This window comes from Chiloscyllium plagiosum, chromosome 24 (assembly GCF_004010195.1).
Source record: "Chiloscyllium plagiosum isolate BGI_BamShark_2017 chromosome 24, ASM401019v2, whole genome shotgun sequence".
Classification (NCBI taxonomy): domain Eukaryota; kingdom Metazoa; phylum Chordata; class Chondrichthyes; order Orectolobiformes; family Hemiscylliidae; genus Chiloscyllium; species Chiloscyllium plagiosum.
In genome coordinates, this window is record NC_057733.1 from 23,752,039 (window position 1) to 23,773,271 (window position 21,233).

The following is a 21,233-nucleotide window of genomic DNA, read 5'->3' on the forward strand; positions in this document are numbered from 1 at the left end:
CTTTCCTGTTGGCTCTTCTTATCCCCCATTTCTCTGACAGAGCAATATACTGTCTGTCCCAGCTTTAAATGTTTTCACCAATGGAGTTTCCACAACCACCTTGGCTGTAAATTCCAAAGATTCAGAACATTCTGAATGATTTCATTCCTGCCCTTTCAAGTCCTAAATGACCAGCCCTTTATTCTGGGGTTGCGTCCTCTTGTTTTAGATTCCCCGACCAAATCACATGGCTCCCAATTGCTATCTGAAAGTCTATTTATATCATTACCCAGAAGACCATCCCAGACTTCATCCTTCTGACTGCATGACCCTAAATACTCAACAAGAAACACTGAATAAAGTGGAACCTCAAATGCAAATAACATGCCATTAATGAACTTTGAATGTAGACACCTTTGCAATGTGGGACTTTTCATTTAGTTTGTTTTACCCAACTGATGAAGGATTGGAAAGGTCTAAACAGAGTGACTGGTAAATTGCAGAATCAGCAGGCATCAATGTTGCAAGTGCACACGCTGAATTACAAATAAAGCCTTGAAGTTAATGCCAGTTCTTTTCAGCGTGCAGCACAGAATTATGAATGCAAAACACAACAAATTGACAAAAGTGGTAATTTAACAAGCAAATGCAAATGAGAAATCCCACAATTTTCTCACACGTCCCAGGGTTGAGGGAGGCTTTATTTGGAAATTTGGTTGAATCACATCTGGGTTAAGCTACAACTAAACACATTTATTAATAAAATGGCCTAAAAGAGAAAATGAAGACCTGAAAATATTACAACTGGTATTTGTACCAAGGAGGTCGACATAGCAATTTACCACATAGAATGGGTCTCTTCAGTGGATTCAATTAAACCAATCATGTGCATTATCCACCTAATGCCCATTTGCAACAAACATTTGGGTGTAAAGGACAATGGCTTATTGAGGCTAAGAGTATATAAAGTGCCAGCTCTGAACCTGGGCTTTATAGTCAACTGTTCTGAACACTTGATGCCAATTCATGCTGATGCCAAGTGCAGTCACTAGCAACACAGCACAGTAGTAATAGAAAATAGCAATCATGCATTGAGTAAAGATCAACTTGACCCAAACTACTGTGTGCATGCAGATTATGAAACATCACGGGACTGATACGCCACTTAAAACATGCATTCCTTCTAACTTTCTTACTCAGAAGACAATGGTGGTCATGTATATGGAAATTTGTGAAAGTGGGAAAAGTTTTATTGGTGTGTCATATTTCAAGTGCAAGTTTGGCCAAACAGAATGAAGCATGTTAAACAGTGCACCATTCAAGAGACAGATTTGTGATTAACCACAGCACTGCCAAATTTTGTTTTCACTCTAATGAGCAAAACAGGTAAAAAGGTCAACCTACATAAACTGTTGATTAAATCCTTAGTCATTTTTTTATTTCATAATGTGTGTGAGAGATTATGCCCTACTTTTACCATGACACACTAAACATAAATAAAATAGAACCTAGAAGAGCATCCTGTGTTCAGTAAATCTGATTACAGCACACACCTGACTGTCGAGTTGTACCACCACAGTTGCCTCGGACAAATGGAGCCTGAAACGCATAAACACAGTCACCTTCACCAATTACATTCAAGTCTTCCTCATCAGAGAAGGAACGTTCAAATCCATTTGTGTAAAGCTCCGTCAAAATGATCTAGAAAGATAATAAAGATCATTCAATATGGTTTGAAGAGCATTTTTTAAAGCAGTAAATGTCTTCCTTGAATTTGTTGGGGAAGGGTGACATCATTTATAATGTGCTAGTTTCTGAACATTTGGCATCAATGATAATGTTCTGATTGGTCACCTAGGGTGCGAGAGTGGCAAGTTAATAAAGAAATGGCAGATGCAATGAATAAGTAGTTTTCTTCTGTCTTCACAATAGAGGATATGAGAATAATTACAGTTCTGCCTATAATTTAGGAGGTTAAAAAGAAGAGGAGGCATTTGGTGAAATTATAATCACCAAGAAAGCACCGAGCTAACTAGTGAAGTTACAGGCTGATAAATCTCTGGGTCCTGACAGACCTATTCCTAGGGGTTTAAGATGCATCTGTGTTAATTTCACTAAATTTGTTAGATTCTAGAACGATTCCATTGAACTGAAAAGTAACAAATAATACCCCTTTATTCAAGAAGGGAGGGAGACAGTATACAAGAAACTATAGGCTAGTTAGCCTGACACCTGTTGTGGCCCTAGAATTGACCATTGAGATTATTGAGATTAGAACTGGACACTTGGAAAAACTCAAGGTAATGGGGAGGAATCAGCATGGTTTTTTTGAAAGGAAAATCATGTTTAAATAATTTTTTTTGGAATTCTTTGAAGCAGCAACATGCTCTGTGAATAAATGCTGAAGTACTATACTTGGCAGCCCACAAGCCATTTGACAGGGCTCCACAAAAAGGTTAATTTGCAAAGTGAAAGCTCAAGGTACACATGGTAACTTGCCAGCATGGATAGAGGATTAGCTGGCTGGCTGGCAGGAAACAGAGAGGATATATAAATGAATATTTTTCAGATTGGCAGAATGTGGAAAGTGGGAACCCATTTGGGTCTGTGCCGATTCCTCAACCTTTTACAAATTATATCAATAACCTAGGACGGTATGGTAGCTCAGTGATTAGCATTGTTGCTTTACCACACCAGACACCTCAGCTCGATTCCACCCTCGGACAACCGTCTGTGTGGAATTTGCACTTTCTCCCTGTGTCTCTGTGGGTTTCCTCCCACAGCCCAAAGACCATAAATCATAGGAGCAGAAATGAGGCTACACATCCCATAGAGTCTGCTCTGCCATTCAATCACAGCTGATTAGGTTCTTGTCCCCATTCTCCCGCTTTCTCCCTGAAACCCTTGATACTCAAGAACCTATTTATCTCAGTCTTAAATACGCTCAATGACCTGGCCTCCAAAGCTTCTGTGGCAATGAATTCCATAGACTCACCACTCTCTGGCTGAAGATGTTTCTCCTTACTTCCGTTCTAAAAAGTCTTCCCTTTACTCGATAGCTATACCCTCAGGTCCTAGTCTCTCCTACCAATAGAAACATCTTCGCAACATCCACTCTGTCCAGGCCATTCAATATTCTGTAAGTTTCAATTAGATCCCCCCCTCAACCTTCTAAACTCCATTATGTATAGACCCAGAGATCTCAAACGTTCTTCATGTGCTAACCTTTTCGTTCCTGGGACCATTCTCGTGAAGCTTCTCTGAACATACTCCAGGACCAGTCCACCCTCTCGGAGATACAGAGTCAAAGATTGTGCTCAATACTCCAAATGTGGTCTGACCATAGCCTTAAAGAGCCTCAGAAGTACATCCCTGCTTTTATATTCAAGTCCTCTCAAAATAAATGCCATAATTGCATTTGTCTTCCTAACTAATGACTCAACCTGCAAGTTTAGATTAGATTAGATTCCCTACAGTGTAGAAACAGGCCCTTCAGCCCATCAAGTCCACAACGACCCTACAAAGAGCAACCCATCCAGACCCATTCCCCTACATTTACCCCTGACTAATGCACCTAACACTATGGGCAATTTAGAATGGCCAATTCACCTGACCTGCACATCTTTGGATTGTGGGAGGAAACCAGAGCACCCGGAGGAAACCCACGTAACCACAGGGAGAATTTGCAAGCTCCACACAGACAGTTGCCCAAGGCGGGAATTGACCCAGGGCCTGGCACTGTGAAGCAGCAGTGCTAATCACTGAGCCACCGTGCTGCCCCTTGAGAGAATCCTGGACCAGAACTCAAAAGTGTCTTTGCAGTTCAGACTTCTGAATTTTCTGCCCATTTAGAAAATAGTCCATGCCTCTATTCTTCCTACCTCACACCTTCCCATATTGTACTCCATCTGCCACTTCTTTGTCCACTCTCCCAACCTGTCAACCTCCCCTTGATGAAACCAAGCTGACTTTATACTTCCAAGTCAGAAATCCCATCCTTCACAATGGATTCCAGGAACTTACCTACAACTAAAATTAGACTAATTGATCTGTAATTTTCTGTCTTTGACTCACTCCCTTTTAAAAAAGGGGTGTCACATTATTGATTTTTAAGTCCTCTGGGACTCTGCTTGACTCTAGCAAATTCCTAAAGATCACTAATGCCTCCACTATCTCTTCTGCTATCTCCCTTAGAACTCTGGGGTGTAGTCAATCTGGTCCACCTTCAGGCCATTCAGTTTTTCTAGCACCTTCTCCTTGGTGATGGGCACCATAGTCAGCTCTGCTCCTTCGCTCTCTTGCATTTTTGGAAAATTACTCATGTCTTCCACCGTGAAGACCAATGCAAAGTAATTATTCAGTTCCTCAGCCATTTCCTTGTTCCTCAATACTATCTCTCCAGCATCATTTTCCAGTGGCCGATTGTCCACTTCTGCCTCTCTTTTGCCCTTTATATATCTAAAGAAACTCTTACAGCCTTCCTTTATATTACTGGCTAGCTTATCCTCATATTTAATCCTCTCCCTCCTTATCTCTATTTTTGTTGTCCTTTGTTGTTCTTTGTAAGTTGCCCAATCCTCTGGTTTCCCACTGCCCTTTGCCACATTATATACTTTCTCTTTTGCTTTTATGCTATCCCTGACTTCACTAGTCAGCCATGGTTTGCTCAACATCCCTGTACCCATTGTCTTTTTCCTCGGGATGAATCTCTGCTGTGTCTCCTGAATTACTCCCAGAAACTCCTGCCATTGCTATTCCACAGTCTTTCCTGCTAGGCTCCTCTGCCAGTCAATTCTACTCAGCTCCTCCCTCATGCCTCTCCAGTTGCTTTTATTCAGCTGTAATACTGTTACCTCTGATTCTATCTTCTCCCTCTCAAATGGCAGAGGGTTCCTTCACTTTAAGCTCCCTTATCAAGTCTGCCTCATTGCACAATGCTAAAGTCAGTATTGCCTGTTCCCTAGTGGGCTCCACCACAAGCTCCTCCAAAAAGCCATCTCTTGACATTCCACAAACTCCTTTCCTTGCAATTCACTACCAATCTGATCTTCCCAGTCCACCCACATATTGAAATCCCCCATGATCACTGTAACCTTTTGGCTTTCCTACATATCTTTTCTATCTCATGGTGCCCCAGCTCCAGACTACTGTTTGGAGGTCTGTACATAACTCCAACTGTGTTTGTTTTACCTTTGCAGTCCCTCAATTCTACCCACACACAAATATGTGCAGATTAGGTAGATTGATCATGCTAAATTGCCCATAGTGTCTAGGGGTGTGCAGGCTTAAACATCGAAATGCAGGGCTTCATGGATAGGATGGGGGGGATGTGCGTCTGGATCAGATGCGGTTCGGAAGGTCGTTATGGACTTGATGGATTCTATATCTTAGTTGAAAAGTGTGGCGCTGGAAAAGAACAGCGGGTCAGGCAGAATCCGAGGAGCAGGAGAATCAATGTTTCTGGCATAAGTCCTCCTTCAAGAATGGGGTGGGTGGAGCTGAGAGATAAATAGCAAGATGGACAGGTAGGACAGTTCAAGAAGATGGTGCCAAGTTGGAGTGTTGGATCTGGGATGAGGTGGGGGATGGGGAGTTGAGGATACTGGTGAAATCGACATTGATGCTGTGTGGTTGGAGGGTCCCAAGGCAGTAGATTCTAAGATGAGGCACATGGTTGCTAACTTTGGAAACGACACAAAAATAAGTAGGAAACTATGTTATGAAGATGTCATAATAAGGATGCAGACCCAAGTAGATAGTTTAAGAGAGTTTGCAAAAATCTGACAAGTGGAGTATAACCTGGGAAAAAGTAAAATTGCTCACTTTGGAGGAATGAACGAATAAAGAGTATGGTATAAAGAGTGAATGACTAGAGAATTCTGAGGTGCAGAGAAATCTAGATCTCTAGTTTATGAGTCACAAAAAGTTAGTATGTGGGTACAAGTGATTTAAAAAAGCCAACGGAATGTTATCCATTATTATGAGAATACAGTAATTCAATATAAAAGTAGGGATGTAATATTTCAATCGTAAGAGTCTGAGCATTGGCGAGACCACATCCCAAATACTGTATATAGTTTTGATTTCCTTACTGAAGGAAGAAATATAAATGCATTGGAGATGGTTCAGAGGAGTTTTATTGATGCAGAGAAAGAGGATTATTTTCTGAGGAAACAATGGACAGGCTGGGCGAGATTTCATTCGAGGTTTGAAGAGTGAGGGGTTTCTTGATGGAAGGGTGCAAGCTACTTAATGGTCTTGATAAGGTGGACATGGAAAGGATCACCTATTCTCTGGAGAATCCTGTTCAAGTTCAAATGAAACACTTTGGTATTCCAAGAACTAAGAGCTCAAACTACATATTCTCATTAAATAAATCCAAATCCGTGCCGACCTTGTCTTTGGCAGAGAGTGGAGGAATTTAAGTTATGCCTTAGATTGATTGCCTTCATCAGTCAGAACATTGAGTATAGGCGTTAGGATGAGGTGTTACAACTGTACAGGACACTGGTAGAGCCACATTTGGAGTACTGCATACATTTGTGGTCACCCTGCTAGAGGAAGAATTATTTAACTGGAAAGGGTGCAAAAAAGATTGGCAAGGATGTTACTGAGACTGGAGTGTTTGAGTTATAAGGAAAGGCTAGGATGTTTCTCCCCTGGAGCATACAAGGCTGAGGGGTGACGTTACAGGGGTTTATAAAATCATGAGGGGCAAGGCAAGGATAAGGTGAATAGCCAAAGTCTTTTCACCAGGGTAAGTGAGTCCAAAACTAGAGGGCATAGGTTTAAGGTGAGGGGTAGGGAAAAGAATTAAAAGGGACCTGACGGGTATTAGAGTGATTTGGGCCAAATGCAGGCAAACGGGAGTAGTTCAGTTAAGGAAACATGGTAGGCATGGACGAGGTAGGCCGAAGGGCCTATTACCATGCTGCATACCTCTATGACTCTATGCTTACTCTTGTTGATGAGCCCAGAACTGGGACTGCTTTAAAATTACAGGCCACCCTTTTAGGACAGACACAAAGGTTGTGCAACTTTGGAACTCTCTGCCAACATCTCTCTGAGCTCTTTATGTGCACAGTCACTCCAATGCTCTGCACAGCATGCTGGTGACAGTATTGACTCCCGGTTCTGGAGTCACTGCCTCTCACAGGCCTTGAAGGCCCATGCAGCTGCTAAGAAAATCAGAGGGAATGCTGCTGTCTGACTCAGAAAACAGTGAAGGTGGGGATTACTGAATACTTTTCAGGTAGGGGTTCAAGGCTGAAGATTCTTGTTTGGCAAAAGAATCAAATGTTAATAATTGATAGACGTGAATGTGGAATTTGGAGCACACATATCAGACATGATCTTATAGCAGAACAGGTTTCAAGGGCTGAGTGGCCAAGTTCTGTTCATATTTCATATATACATATGTATGTAGGGGCCCTTCAGCAGATATTAATATCATTTGACATTACCATAGTTGTATTCCTTCTCATTCATGAGCAGAGATTTTGTCCAATGTTAATTCCCCCACATTCCATAAATACTTCTCTAATATGGCAATCAGGACCAATAGAAGATGTATGGTTTTTGAACCACAGAATATGAAGAGTCAAGTGCTTTTTTTAAACAATGATTATCAAACCATTACACCTTGCTTTCAGTCATTCATTCTGATTATCTGTATCACTGTGCAACAGAAAACTCACTTGCACAAAACAGAACAGCAAATCTGATACACAACTCTTCATCCTTCCCACTCAGAGTGATAAACAATGAGATCTAGCCAGTAATTTATCTACTTCTCTATTCCATTCTTTCATATCTCAGATATTCTTCCTTTCTCTTTCAATGACACCCATTTATACTTCAAGAAATTTTCCCATAGCCATTGTTACCTGTTGTCCCTCAGTAAAACATCACTGTTCAGGGAATTTTATTGGGCTATTATTGGAATGCTCTTAAAAAATTTGGCTATCCTGATATCAAATTGCTGTGTCACATATAGATTAAAAAAAAACAGCATAACAATGTAAAGGAAGCAGAGAAAACTCTTCAAATGCTGTAAAAACAACAGTACATCATAAAAGATGGCAGCATTGTGGAAAGGGAGTATTAGTAGCACCATTTAAGATGCCCCTGTTTTTAAACTTTCCACATTGTTAGCTGTGCCTTAAACTGCTTGGGATTTCAAGTCTGGAATTTCCGTAAAATCTTTTATGTCTCTCTCTCATCCTCCACAATTCTCTTTAAAACTTATTTCTTCGATCAAGCTTTGGACACTTTTCTTAAAATCTCCTTATGCAGTCCTCAGACAACTCTCTTTTGTGATCAGCATTCCAGAGTTTTGCCTTGAATATCTTATACTGTTAATGCTGCTATATGAATGCAAGTTGTGGCAAATGTGTAACTCAAAAACTAGCAATAAACATGCTTTCTTTGCATTTTTTGTTAATTCCCCACTAGTAAAATGTTGCAAGAAATCAGCAATTCTGTTATTAACATCACCCCCTACTCATCAACAGTCTGCCTGAACCACGAATGTTCAGGTTCAGGTTCAGTTCGCCCAGTTTTAGACCTTAATACAAACATTGATGTGAAAATGGAATATCAGAGGAAAGTAAGTTCTGTTGGCATCACGTTGCCATTTGAACTTCAGCAAACTGGAAATCAATGAGGACAGCAATTCAGAAGTGACAGAACACTTTTTACTTGTCTGGGTGAGGGCAGCTGCAACAACAGGCAAGAGGCTTTACACCACCTAAGACAATGCAGTTCACTTGATCCATACCACACCCACGCCAGTCTAAATGTTAACACTCTGCACCAGCATTATACCATGTCTGCAGTGCATACTGCAGGTTGCATTACAGCAACTTGCTGAACTTTCTTTGGCACAATCTCCTTAACCCATAATCTCCAACGTCCAGCAGTCAGCCATCAACGCGAGAAGATATCACTGCTGGAGTTCCTTAGCTCCAAGCTTCTTCTTGATTGCTAGGACGTCCATCATTTGCAGCCAAGTGAAGTAATAATTTACTCCCAAGCCATTCATTAGCAATCCAGCAAGACTTTTTCTCCTATTGATATTTTGTCCTTCATTGTAAGGGTTTCCAGCTCCTCTGTTCATCCATTTTTCACAATGACGTGGCTGAACAGGGGCAGTGAAGTGTAACTGGGCTTTGTTCCCACAGCTCAGTGACAACAGTGCGGCTGAACGTGCCACCCCAATTCCAACATTTTGCTTTCTATAAGGCAAGACAATTGCAATAACATCACAGCTATAATCTGAGATGATCTGTGGTTGGCTTATGTGTGAAAGTAAGATTTAATTATCTGATGTAGTAATTGAGATTCCGCACGTGAAATTCTATTCACAGAGGTATATTAAAATAGATTAATGCAGCATAATAAAAGGATTAACATAATTAAGGCAATAATTCACTACATCATGCTCAGATCTTATTTGTACCTGATCTGGTGTTATGTTCCCTTCATCGGCCACCATTTTTCTAAGTGTAGCAACATTTCCAAGAAGTGGGACTGCCAGGCCTATTCTCAAGTACTTTTGATGCTTAGACTGGAAAACCAAGGTTACACTCAAGGCCCTAGAAATAAACAGAAATAATGCATGAGGTAAACTAATTGTCAGCATACACCAGAGCTTTACAGTATTGTTTAATTGGGAGTTGTAAGATGAATTTGATGGGTTTGGCTTTCACTTCACCCAGTCGTATCACATTACATGCAAGAGACTGATGAGACAAAAGTTTTAATTCAGTCCCTTTCAGACTGAATATTTCACAATTTCTCAATACCTGATAGCCTTTGTTTTTCTTTGATCAGCATTAATGGAATCTTAAATTCTCTCAAGTTAAAAGATAATCCTATTGTTTATCAACATTCCCTAGCCCTTTCAGATCAACAGCCATTTTCCAAACTTTTTTCCCCTCCTATGTTGCTCACAGCATTAGCGAGGAGATCAACTGCAATGCAGAATGTTTCTCAAACTGAGGTACAAAGTTTTGCAAAAATAGCAGCACCGTGTCAATTTACGTCAGATGTCTAGTAACTGTCACCATCTATAATTGCAGAACACAGAAGTGCTACACTGTCTTACAAGAAAAACTAATGCAAAGCACATAAAAATATTTTAAACTGAGCCATTAACACAAGAATACCACGTGGAAGATATGTAAATGCAAGTGCAAATAATATTGCCAGCAAGACATTCTGACAAGCCCACTGTTTGAGGAGAAAACAAAGTTGACTATCAGAGGTCAGAGATAGCTAGAATGTATTCATGTGTAACACAAAATAGTCAAGAGAATGCACTTCTTGAAAAGCAAAAGTATTATATGCAAAGAACGCACCATTGAATCACCCAAAACATCTACATATGACAAGTAGGCTTGAAGGAGAGGCATTCCAGGATATAGGCACATGAACACAAAAGCCATCACTTCAGGTTGACAAGAATGTGAAGAAAATTCATGGGAATCCCACATAAAACAATTAATAATACCATAGTTATGCGAGTAGGCAGTCCTGAATTCTATACCATAGGAATTATATTGAGGCGATGAAGGGGTTACATCATAGCTTTTCCACAAAATACAAGTAGTGCTTTGAAAATTGGATATTTAGAAGAGTAGATTGTTGGCTTATATACATTATCATTTAAAATTAGGAAAAATAATGAGACACAGAAGATAGAATCATTAGCTACAGTCTGTTGCCAGTATTTGAAGAATGAAAGCCTCAGATTCCAAGATTAAAGACAAAAAAAAGGTTTAGAACTGAGAAGAGAAGAAACATCTATATTCAGAGAGAATTGTAAAGATGTGGAGTTCACTTCTAGGGCCAATTGTTGAGGTAGAAGTTATGTCAACATTCTCTGTAAAATTAGATAATGGGATTGAAGGGATATAGGAACAGAATGGATGACATCAACTGTTCGCTCACATGCAAGATAAGCACCAATGGCTGAATTTTATCAAGGTTTTAGAGAGTTGTCTCTTGCAATTCTCCACAGTTCACCTCATTATGGATGCACAGGGTTCTCTGGTGCCTCTCTCATCCTATCCTGCATTCACTAATGGTGGAAGTACTCACAACTGCCGAGTCTGTCCAGAATTTCTGCCATGAGCATGTGGTTATTCACTGCCAGCCTTGGACAGCCCTTCACAGTACAACTAATGACAGGGAGAAGATGAAAAAGAACAGCTTTTGAATGCAAATGCATGACACAAACAGCTTCTCATTGGAAATACAAAATCTCACAATGTTAATCTATTGCTACTTTACACCCTGACCCCCCACCTGATCGACTATGATTGTAACTACGAAGCTATAGGTGCTACCTTCCTTAGACCCATACTATGTCCAAACTGATGCAAGGAAAATAACCTCATGCCTATTAGAGCATAGCATCTTCTCATTGCTCAGGATTGGCCATGTTCCATCCTCTTAAGACAACGCCAACTGATGAATAACCAGTCCTCTGACTGATCTTTGTGAAGCTCTCGACTGTATTACCAGTAATCCTCTAACATTGTGCACTGGACCATGGGGCTGACAGTGGCTCACTCCTCAGACTGTAATGATATGGAACCATTAGCCTGACCATCCTAGCTGTCCAACTAACTATGAACATGTCCAAGCCCCTGCAATGATCACAAAATTCCTACAGCATGGAAAAAGGTCATTTGGCCCAACAAGTCCACACCGACCCTTTAAAGAGCAACTCACCCAGATCCATTCCCCTACCCTATTACTCTACATTTCCCCTGACAAATGCACCTAACCTACATATCCCTGAATACTACAGGCAATTTACCATGGCTAATTCCCTTAACGTGCGCATCTTTGGAATGTGGGAGGAAACTCACGCAGATACGAAGAGAATGTGAAAGCACCACACAAATAGTCGTCCAAGGCTAGAATCAAACCTGGGTCTCTTGTGCTGTGAGGCAGCAGTCTAACCAGTGAGCCACCATGCCACTCTAATGTCAGATGATTCCCTTGACTGACTGTGCCAAGAGCTGCCTGGCTTTTTGTCTGTGTTAAAAGGCAAGGCACGATGGAAGTAAAGAGAGTTCTGAATGAGGGGGCAAAGCAGATGTATTGTAAGCATCCAAGTAGATGAAAAGTCAATGAGCGCTCAGGGAGCAAGCTAAAAACCCTGGGATGCCACCTTGTCCAAACTATGAGATGGGAGTCCGCCCATGCCCACAAAGTGACAATGCAACATGCTGGTGCTCTCCAAAGTATCGATGTAGAATGCTAAAAGTTGGAGAGGTGCCACAATGCTGTGGTGAGGCTGGACACTGTCCAATGCCAACCTCTGTGGAGGAAGGATGCAGGTGATTGAATGCCCCCTGCAATGCTGTGCAATGCTTGCCAAGCTGGAGGCACGAAGGAGTAACAGCAAGCTGGAGATCTTAGGGAGTCACTCTGCTGTTCATGTCAGCAATTACTGCCATCTAGTTTCTCTCCACTGCTCGGAAGAGTAGCAAACTGCATATAAATGAGGCAAGAACAGGTAATGCTGAGATGCAAATTGGCCCCTCACTGTTCCCTCATGATATTTTCATGTGGCCATTCAAAACTAGGTTGTAAAATCAAATGTTTTGTCTCAACGTCGAGAATATAATTTTCCCAATCTCACCATATTTTCCCATTACCAATATTGTTCATGGGGACTAAGAAAATTCCACCCCAAATAGCTAAAAGGCTTGTTTCCAGGAGACCTTTTCATTCAAGTATTTTTCTGACAATTCCAACCATCACTGATTGAGAACCAGGGTGTTTAACGTAGGGTTACTGAAAGCTGCAAGTAAACATTGCTGTTGTTATACATTATGCATTTTTGAGCTGAACGCAAAGGAAACCTTTTTTTGTCAGAGAACAACAAATCAAGCCTCTGCTTACATCCTCACCAGTAGTTAGCTATATACTATTTCACACTCTGTTGTCAAGCTTGATGTTAAATGATTTAGAAAACTGCAATGAAAATAAAACTTCCAGCAACATTTGATGTTTCCTGTTGGATGGGGTGGTGCACAGGCAGAGCTTCCTCTCCTCCCAAGATCAGCATTAAGTCCATGCCAGCCTGGACTGAGGTCGCCACTTGGGTCACTGCAATCTCAGCCTTATGGAGGAACGCTCAACACTGTAGCAGCAAGGTCAGTGACTTGCTCCATTCCATAACGCCATAAGGTATCGGCGAGGAATTAGGCCATTTAATCCATCTAATTTGCCCGACCATTCGATCATGGCTGATATGTTTCCCAATCTGATTCTGCAGCCTGCTCCCTGTACCCCTTGACCCCCTTACTAATCAACAACCTATCTATGTCTGTCCTAAATACACTCCACCAGTGTAAGTGCCACCATCTTCTCTCTGATACCTACATTCACTATATATCCACCTCACACCAAGACGTGTTGCATCTCTTTCATTAACGCCAGCAACATCTCCCCTCACTTGCTCTCACCCACCTCAAACCCTGGTCACTGAGGGAACTGGAGCACTTCCATAAACAGGGTTCCAAGCTTGGCTCTTAAATACAAATAGATTTCTGAGTGTGCACCTACATTTACAATGAAGTGTCAGCTGTGCAACCCAAGTGTCCTGAGAAATTATTCTTCCCACCAGCTGCACAGTAAAGGGCAACTCCCAACTGGCAATGCTGCTTTTGATGCCCAGCTAGACTTTAACAATGGTGGCAACAATGCCAGGAGGCCTTGCCAATGGTAGGCACTTCTGCTTCTGATGAGACGGCAGATGGAATGAGTGCAGCATTCTAGAGGCAAGATGCATTGTTAATGAGGGGAGTTTCAGGGAAAACTTGTTCAAGCTCATAGAGAGAAGCGCTTCATGAAACACAACAAAACTGACACTTGGTCAATTTCAGATAAAATTCAGCCTAGTCGACAGAGTATTTGGTCCATAACCATTTGGTTACTTACTTCTGCAATTGAAGTGCTGTAGCTTTTTAACCACGCTATGAGAATTTCTGCTTCCACCAACATTTCAGGCAGTGTGTCCTAGACCCCACCACTCCAGATTAAAAAATAAATTCACATTTTGATTATCCTGTTCCTTTAAATCTAAGCTGGTAAATTGGTGATGCCATGATTATAAAATGCCTCATTTAACTTGAATTAAATCTGGGTCCTGCAGTTCAGAGTTTAAGACACACACAAGATTTAACTGTACTACTAATGGCTGCGTCATTAAAAGAAAATTCATCAGTCAGACATTAAGGTAATTCAAGTTTACAAACAGGATTGAGTAATGAACCAATTGATCGGATTCTTCCATTGCCAATCATAAGACTGTTTCCCACGTCCACAAGAGCAATCAAAGACTGAGTGCTCAGAGATTTAAAGTAATTGACTAATATGGGACCCCATGTTTGAGAGACAGATGGGTTTAAATGATAGATGGGATCAATATGTTCATCCATAACTTAATTGTAAATTCCTCATTAATCATGTTGGGCAACTGAAGATGCCAAATAGATTTTCCAAATTAAATATTTTCTGCCAAATTTACTACAATGTTTCTGACTTCATATCCTTCCTATTAAATTTTCTTAGACTGTACGCAATTAAAACTAATGTTTTGTCCAGCTAAATTGTGCTGGTAAACGGGGTGGAAATTTGTCAGGCTCCATTTTCTTGAGCCAGTCTCCATACTGTGTCAGTAGCATGTGACTCAAACAAGAAACCCAAAGCTGACCTGCAACCAGGCTCTTGCTTTCCAAATGTGTGAGCTGCTGATGGAGGTGCCCCAAGCACCTGTTGGGATGCACCCTTTTGAGAAGCACAAATATCTGGAATATGCTTTGCTTCAGGAAACCAACGTCAAAACTCTCAAACTGGACTGGAATGGGAAACATGGAGGAAGGAGTTGGAAGTTAGGGAATAGGGAGGAGGTCTAAAGCTGGGGCAACAAGTGCACACTCCTGCCTCTCCTGGCTCCACTAAAAGATTTTCATCAAAATCTGCATTAGAAAATAAACTGGTTTCAGTTGGTGAACACAGGAACAAAGGTAGAAATGGAGCAGATCAGAAACCTTCCCTGCTCCTTGGTGTCCAATATGTTTGGGTCCTAAATTAAGTGTGAGTGCTCACCTTTCCAGAACTAAGGCCTTCCATGGGTGGCTACCAGCAATGCAGAAAAATCAGACAAACTAATTTCAAGTCTGAAATGCTTCACACAGCCTTCATGCATAAGGTAAATTGGAGTCTTGTTGTGCCTGTTCCACTCTCAGAAAATAGACAAAAGATCCAATTCCTGTCCATATCTGTCTGCCTTTAACTTGAGCACAAGAAGAAGCAATTGGTTTTATACAATACATTGAGAACTCTGAACATAAGACTGTGAGCAGAAGAGTTCATATCAAAAATTCAATTTCCCAAATATAAAAACAACGGGGAGGGGGAAAATCAAAGAGGGAAGAAGAACATTTTATTTTAATTTTTACATATTAACAATCAATGGAGGTCAGAGAATTTAAGACACAACATTAAATGCTGTCCTTAAATTGTTCAATCAGCAAAAGTCTGAAAACAATGGATTAAATAAAGAAAGGGTGAACTCAGTATAAACCACTTAAAAATTTGTTTAGCATTTCGTAAGTGCTGCTGCTGCTGCTGTATAATCGCCAGGTGCAATGCCTCACTAAAAGATCATAATGTGTGGAAGACATGGGAAACATTCACCTGGATCAAGAATTCAATAAGAGAGAGAAACAGGACTGGAACACTGGAATTCGACAAGAAGGCAATATATATCTATTTACTTCTCTTCCAGCAATATCTGCGAACAAGAAAAAGCTCATCCATTCTGTCTGTCCAAGCACCAGAATGAGAATCTGAATTGCATCTAAACGCCAGATTCAGCAACACAAGTCAAGTAACACCGAGCCAAATGAAACCACTTTAATTGCAAATGCAGTAGATTGCACTGCAGAATCAATCCATCTCACCCATTTGCTTTTCTAAAACTGTGGAAAGCAGAGAAAAATGGTTTGTTTTATCGTCCAGCACAATGTCTGAAGTTTGTCTGAGTACAGAACGGGGTCAATGATGGACTCCAGCCTGAAACATGATCTATCCTTGCAATAGAAAATAATGTAAGCGTAACCTCTTATACCCTACAATACAACTATCTATTTGTACGTGTACATGGAAAATTCCTTATGGACATAATCTTACAGGGCCATGAACGACATGGATTATGGAGAGGTTTGTGGTGGAGTCATGTGACGAGTTTGTCATGGACTATCTCCACAGCAGGAGCAACTCGCTGCATCTTTTATGTATTTGCCGAGCAGTGGATGAGTTTCTCACTGTGAGTTGTCTTTTAAAAGGGGATTACAGCTTGTTAAATACCACAACAGGCCTCATTACTATCCACTTCCTTATTGTGCCAAGCAATTGAGACATTGAGAATTCTCAACACAGGGGCAGATTATGCTTGCTGTCTGTTCCAAAGGATTCTATGTCAGACACCAGGTCCCAACGCTTCGGGGCATGCTCTGTGGGTGCCAGCCATGCTCTCCCCATAACCACAGGCATGGACAGCTGACCAGTACCAGTCTCTAAGAACCCTCATAGCACATCTCCAATCCATTCACTGTACAATTCAACACATCAAAAATAAAGCTCAGGCTGAACCAGCAACGATCATTACCATGTTGCAGCAAGAACACTGAGCAGTCAGGGGCACACACCCAGCTCATGACTGGACTAGGCTGCAGCTTCAGGCTATTTGCTTGCTCTCCTAGCACACACTGCTTTGAGCCAACCTGGGTGCCCACAGCATCCCTGCCTTGCCTTGCCTTTTTGCACTTTGCCCTCAGCCACAAATATGAGGCTCTCAGGACTGTCAGAATTACTTTGCTACTTTGCACAGACACAAAGCCAAGATCTTGTCAGCATTCCTCAGTGAATGAAGGGAAATTGCTTTCACTCAGTAAGCCAAGGGCAACCTCCAGTATCAGACCAGGGTTTGAACACCATCAGATAACCATGCAAGGTAGTCAGAGCCAGGATGCTGGCTACACAAGAGGTCAAGAGCTGAATGTGCAGCAGCTCAACAACTGTCTCAATTCTTTCTGCCTTACTGAGTCCAGCTTTGTCCCAGAACGAGGAAGGTGCTAGCCCCCAAGTGTTTGTAAGGACGACTTTGCAGGGGCGATAGAGCTATTTCTGCCATTGTCTTTTCCTGTGCCTAGGTCAATGCCAGGTGATCCGTCCAGTTTCATCTCTTTGAGACTTTGTAGCGATTGGTGCAACTGAATGGCTGGCTAAGCCATATCGGAGGGCAACTGAGAGTCAACCACAATGATGTTGATCTGGAGTTACATGTCGGCCAGGCCAGGTGAAGATAGCAGATTTCCTTCTCTGAAGGACATTAATGAACCAGATGGATTTTTCCAATAATTAACAATGATTTCATGATCATCAGCAGATTCTTAATACCAGATTCTTTTTATTGAATTCAAATTTCACCATCTGCTGTGGCAGGATTTGAACTTGGGTGTCCAGAACACTATCTGGATCACTGGATTAATAGCCTAGAAATAATACCACTGGGCCATCGCCTTCCCGAGTGGAGCACCAAACCTCCCTCATCTGCCATGTCCAGGGCAAATGTCATGAAATGTACAGAGCTACTCCATACTGACAATGCCTGGAGTTTAAAGATGGCGCCGGTGCAGTGATGCCAGTCATTTCCAGGATATCCTGGTCATGACAAGCTAAGATGAGGCTAGAATCAGACAGAGGAATCCCACAGAGCCAGGGTAGATAGTAATGAGGTGAGTTTTAAAAGGACACGGCCAGAAAGCCTCATGGTGAATAGGTTTCCAAAAACCTCAATGCAACTGACACGTATCCAGCTCTATGCCTTCATGCCTCAACTTTTTAAATTTCTTATTTTCATTTTTGATACAGAAGTAGCAAGGTCAGTTATGTCAGGAGGAGAAATCCCTTTGTCAAATCCCCTCATACAAAATAAGTGTGAAAAACTGATTAAGTGTTGCAAGAACAGTTTCTAATGCTAGGTGAAGTTAGCATTAGAGTGGAATACCAGGAACCATTGTATTACTTGCTATTGGGAGGCGAGTACAATGTGCCCAGATTTGAAAAGATTGGTTTAAGTAAATGAGATGAAACTGGGCTTAGTTAATTACAATAGTGACCAAGAGAGTGCGTATGAAATTGAGGAAGTATGAAGAGAGCAAGGAAGATCAAATGATAAAAAGGCCGACGTCAAGATAAAGGACAGTGAACTATCAACATTTTTAAAAACTAGATCAATACCTTTATGTACACCTCAATGAACAAGTAAAAAGTGTCATACAGATTATAAAAAAAGGGACAATTAAGAAGCCACACCCATTTTGTGCCACACCCATTTGATAGTTCACTGTTCAGACTTGGAGTTTGTCAGCAAAAGGTAAATAAAGGTTGACTGAGGATGGTACCTACCCATTGGCCATCAGCTAGGACGTCTTTGCTAAAATAGCCAAAGAAAATGTGTTCAATAAGATGGATTTATCAAATCATAATTGGTAATCAAAAGTAGATAAAGATATTGAAGAATTGAGGAAAAGTTGATAAGTGTCTTTCAGGTTGAGAAATGATCCAACATCCCTTTCATTTCATGGTCAAATACAAAACCCCATGGTGACAAATATATGTTTATTGTCTGAAGTAGAAGGGAAGTGTACTGATATTGACAGCAGATAGATAAATGTTGGGCCTATGCCAAGTGCCAGAACTATGGAGGGTTGGAATGGGAAATACAATTTAAGAGTTTTGAGAAGTGTTGGTGTCAGGTACTGATGCACAGTTTGTGTCTAAAGAGTTCAAAGTATTTCTGAGAAAGAATGAAGTTAAATACACACTAATACTCATCCTAATCCTGTGACCCAACAGCAAATGGTGCTGCAGATAGAACTGAACAGATTGTGAAGAGGTCTTTGCAGACATATTTGCTGATGACAAGATGGGCAGTAATTTACATGTTTCCAACGAACTAGTGTCTACTACATTTTACTTTAATTTTAGCAAAAAGAGCAATGCCTATACTGAAGTGTTAATTCTGTTTTCTCTCCACAGATACGGTCAGCCCTGCTGATTTTTTACAACAATTTCTGTTTTTGTTGCCCAGATTTGTAGTCTGTGAGACTTAAATGGGAAGGTGCAGGATGGTATCAGAGATTTTAGGTAGGCTAATTTCCTGCAGTCTCCTCAGGCTGTAGTACCAGTACATCACAACTGGTGGTTTGTATGAGGAATGAACTGCCTGGGGAAGTGGTAGGTGCAGGTAGTTACAACATTTAAAAGACGTTGGAAAGGTACATGAATAACAAATTTTTGGAGGTATATGGGCCAAATGCAGGCAAGTGGGACTAGTTTAGTTTGGAAAACCTGGTCAACATGGACGAGTTGGACTGAAGGGTGTACTGTTTGACTCTATGACATTGTGGGCGGCAAGAAACCTTTCGTTGAACTGAGCAGGTTAGTTGGGAAACATCAACTTTACAAAGCAATTTGACTTAATGTGATAACCTATCACTGATTACATTCTCACATCTTTTTAATATATCTCCACTAACCACAGACTATATCTTAGGTCTTCACCCTAATGAGAAAAGTCCATCTAAATATTCACTATTAAAAAAATGTATAATTTGTTTGAAAATACAAAATGCAATAATTCAACTTGCATAATCTTTGAATATTGTGCTATTCTAAAAGAAGAGAACCACTGAAAGTATAACGCGACATATAATGGTTGGCGCCTAGTGGCATATTACTGTCTCCTTTAAAGTTAGTTGCTCCAAAGTGCTCTCTTCATTTGCCACTGTGAATGAATAGGGAGAGAAAGTAAAATCAGAATAGGCTTTAAAGTGTAGATAATGATATTCCCATGGTCCTGCCGCCCTTCCTCTAGGTAATGGAGCCTATGGATTAGCTATCTTTTAAATTTATTCTAATCCATTCCGGCTTCCATCCCAAAATGCTGAGAACATTTTCTCTGAATAAATTTATTTATCTCTCTTTTCAACTGTCTGCCCAATCAAAATATTTTAGCCATTTGCCTCTGATGGTTATAAAAGAAAACTTGCAATTTACAAAGCACATTATCATATCTTTCAGAGGAACATCCCAAAGCATTTAATGTGGAATGAGTTTCTTTGAAATGTATTAACGTCTGCAATGTAGGTGCTCACAAACGTTCTTCAGTGATTTTCTGGTTGTGACTTTCTTTGAAAATGTTTCTACCTTTCCTCTCATTGATCTTTCCCACTTGCCCTGAAGTGCAGCATTCTTCTTCAAAGCAGTCTGCAATAGCTCAATAGCTGAGCTTTTTCTTTTCTGTATAACCAGCTTCAAACCCATTTTGAATGAATGGCTACAAACTGAACTTTGGGATTAGATCCATGTAACTCACAAAACAAAGTTCCCACTTGAGTGAAGAAAATGCCTTATGACTGCATACGGGAAATATAGCTTAAAAAGAACTGGCCACGGTTTCTAGATGCAGAAACCTATGGGCCGATTTTACGGAGTCACAGACTCTCTGGGAACTTTAAAAATTGGCAGGTGTTACACCCCCATTTCCAACAATTGCAATTTTCACCAGTAGAGCAGGAATGAGGGTGAGACATGACTAATATATATGGGAAACCTGAACTCTTCAGAGCTATTTTAACTCAGTGCTGAGTTTGAACCAATCCAATTTTCACTAAAGTAGGGGTATTTACTCCAGCCTGTCACCACTGTAGGGGTTGCACATTTTCAGAGAGTTCATAAATGCTCTTGAAAGGGGAATAAAGACTAAATTTCACAAATCTTCTCAAAACTCGCTAACCACTAATGTGTTAAATTATTTAATTGGCAAGCCCTTTGAAAACGAAAACTGCTTTACGCAGTAAAACTGTTTCTGTGAAAGTTGAAAAAACTGAGTAAAACAGTTCCAGACCTAACCCTAGAACATAGAACATAGAACAATACAATGCAGAACAGGCTCTTCGGCCCTCGATGTTGCGCCGACCTGTGAACTATTCTCAGCTCATCCCCCTACACTCTCCCAAAATCATCCATGTGCTTATCTAAGGATTATTTAAATCTCCCTAATGTGGCTGAGTTGACTACATTAGCAGGTAGAGCATTCCACGCCCTTACCACTCTGCGTAAAGAACCTGCCTCTGACATCTGTCTTAAATCTATCACCC

The 21,233-nt window shown here is 40.9% G+C and overlaps 1 protein-coding gene across 1 annotated transcript in view; it reads right to left on the bottom strand.

Annotated features, from left to right (window-relative positions):
- usp43a (ubiquitin specific peptidase 43a) overlaps positions 1-21,233 on the bottom strand; it is a 426,449-nt gene that overhangs the window by 149,829 nt on the left and 255,387 nt on the right. Inside the window, exons 5-6 of the mRNA XM_043714590.1 lie at positions 9,440-9,575; positions 1,533-1,680 (exon numbers count right to left, since the gene is read on the bottom strand). Coding sequence (XP_043570525.1) covers positions 1,533-1,680; positions 9,440-9,575 — 284 coding nt within the window. The remainder of the gene's footprint in view (positions 1-1,532; positions 1,681-9,439; positions 9,576-21,233) is intronic.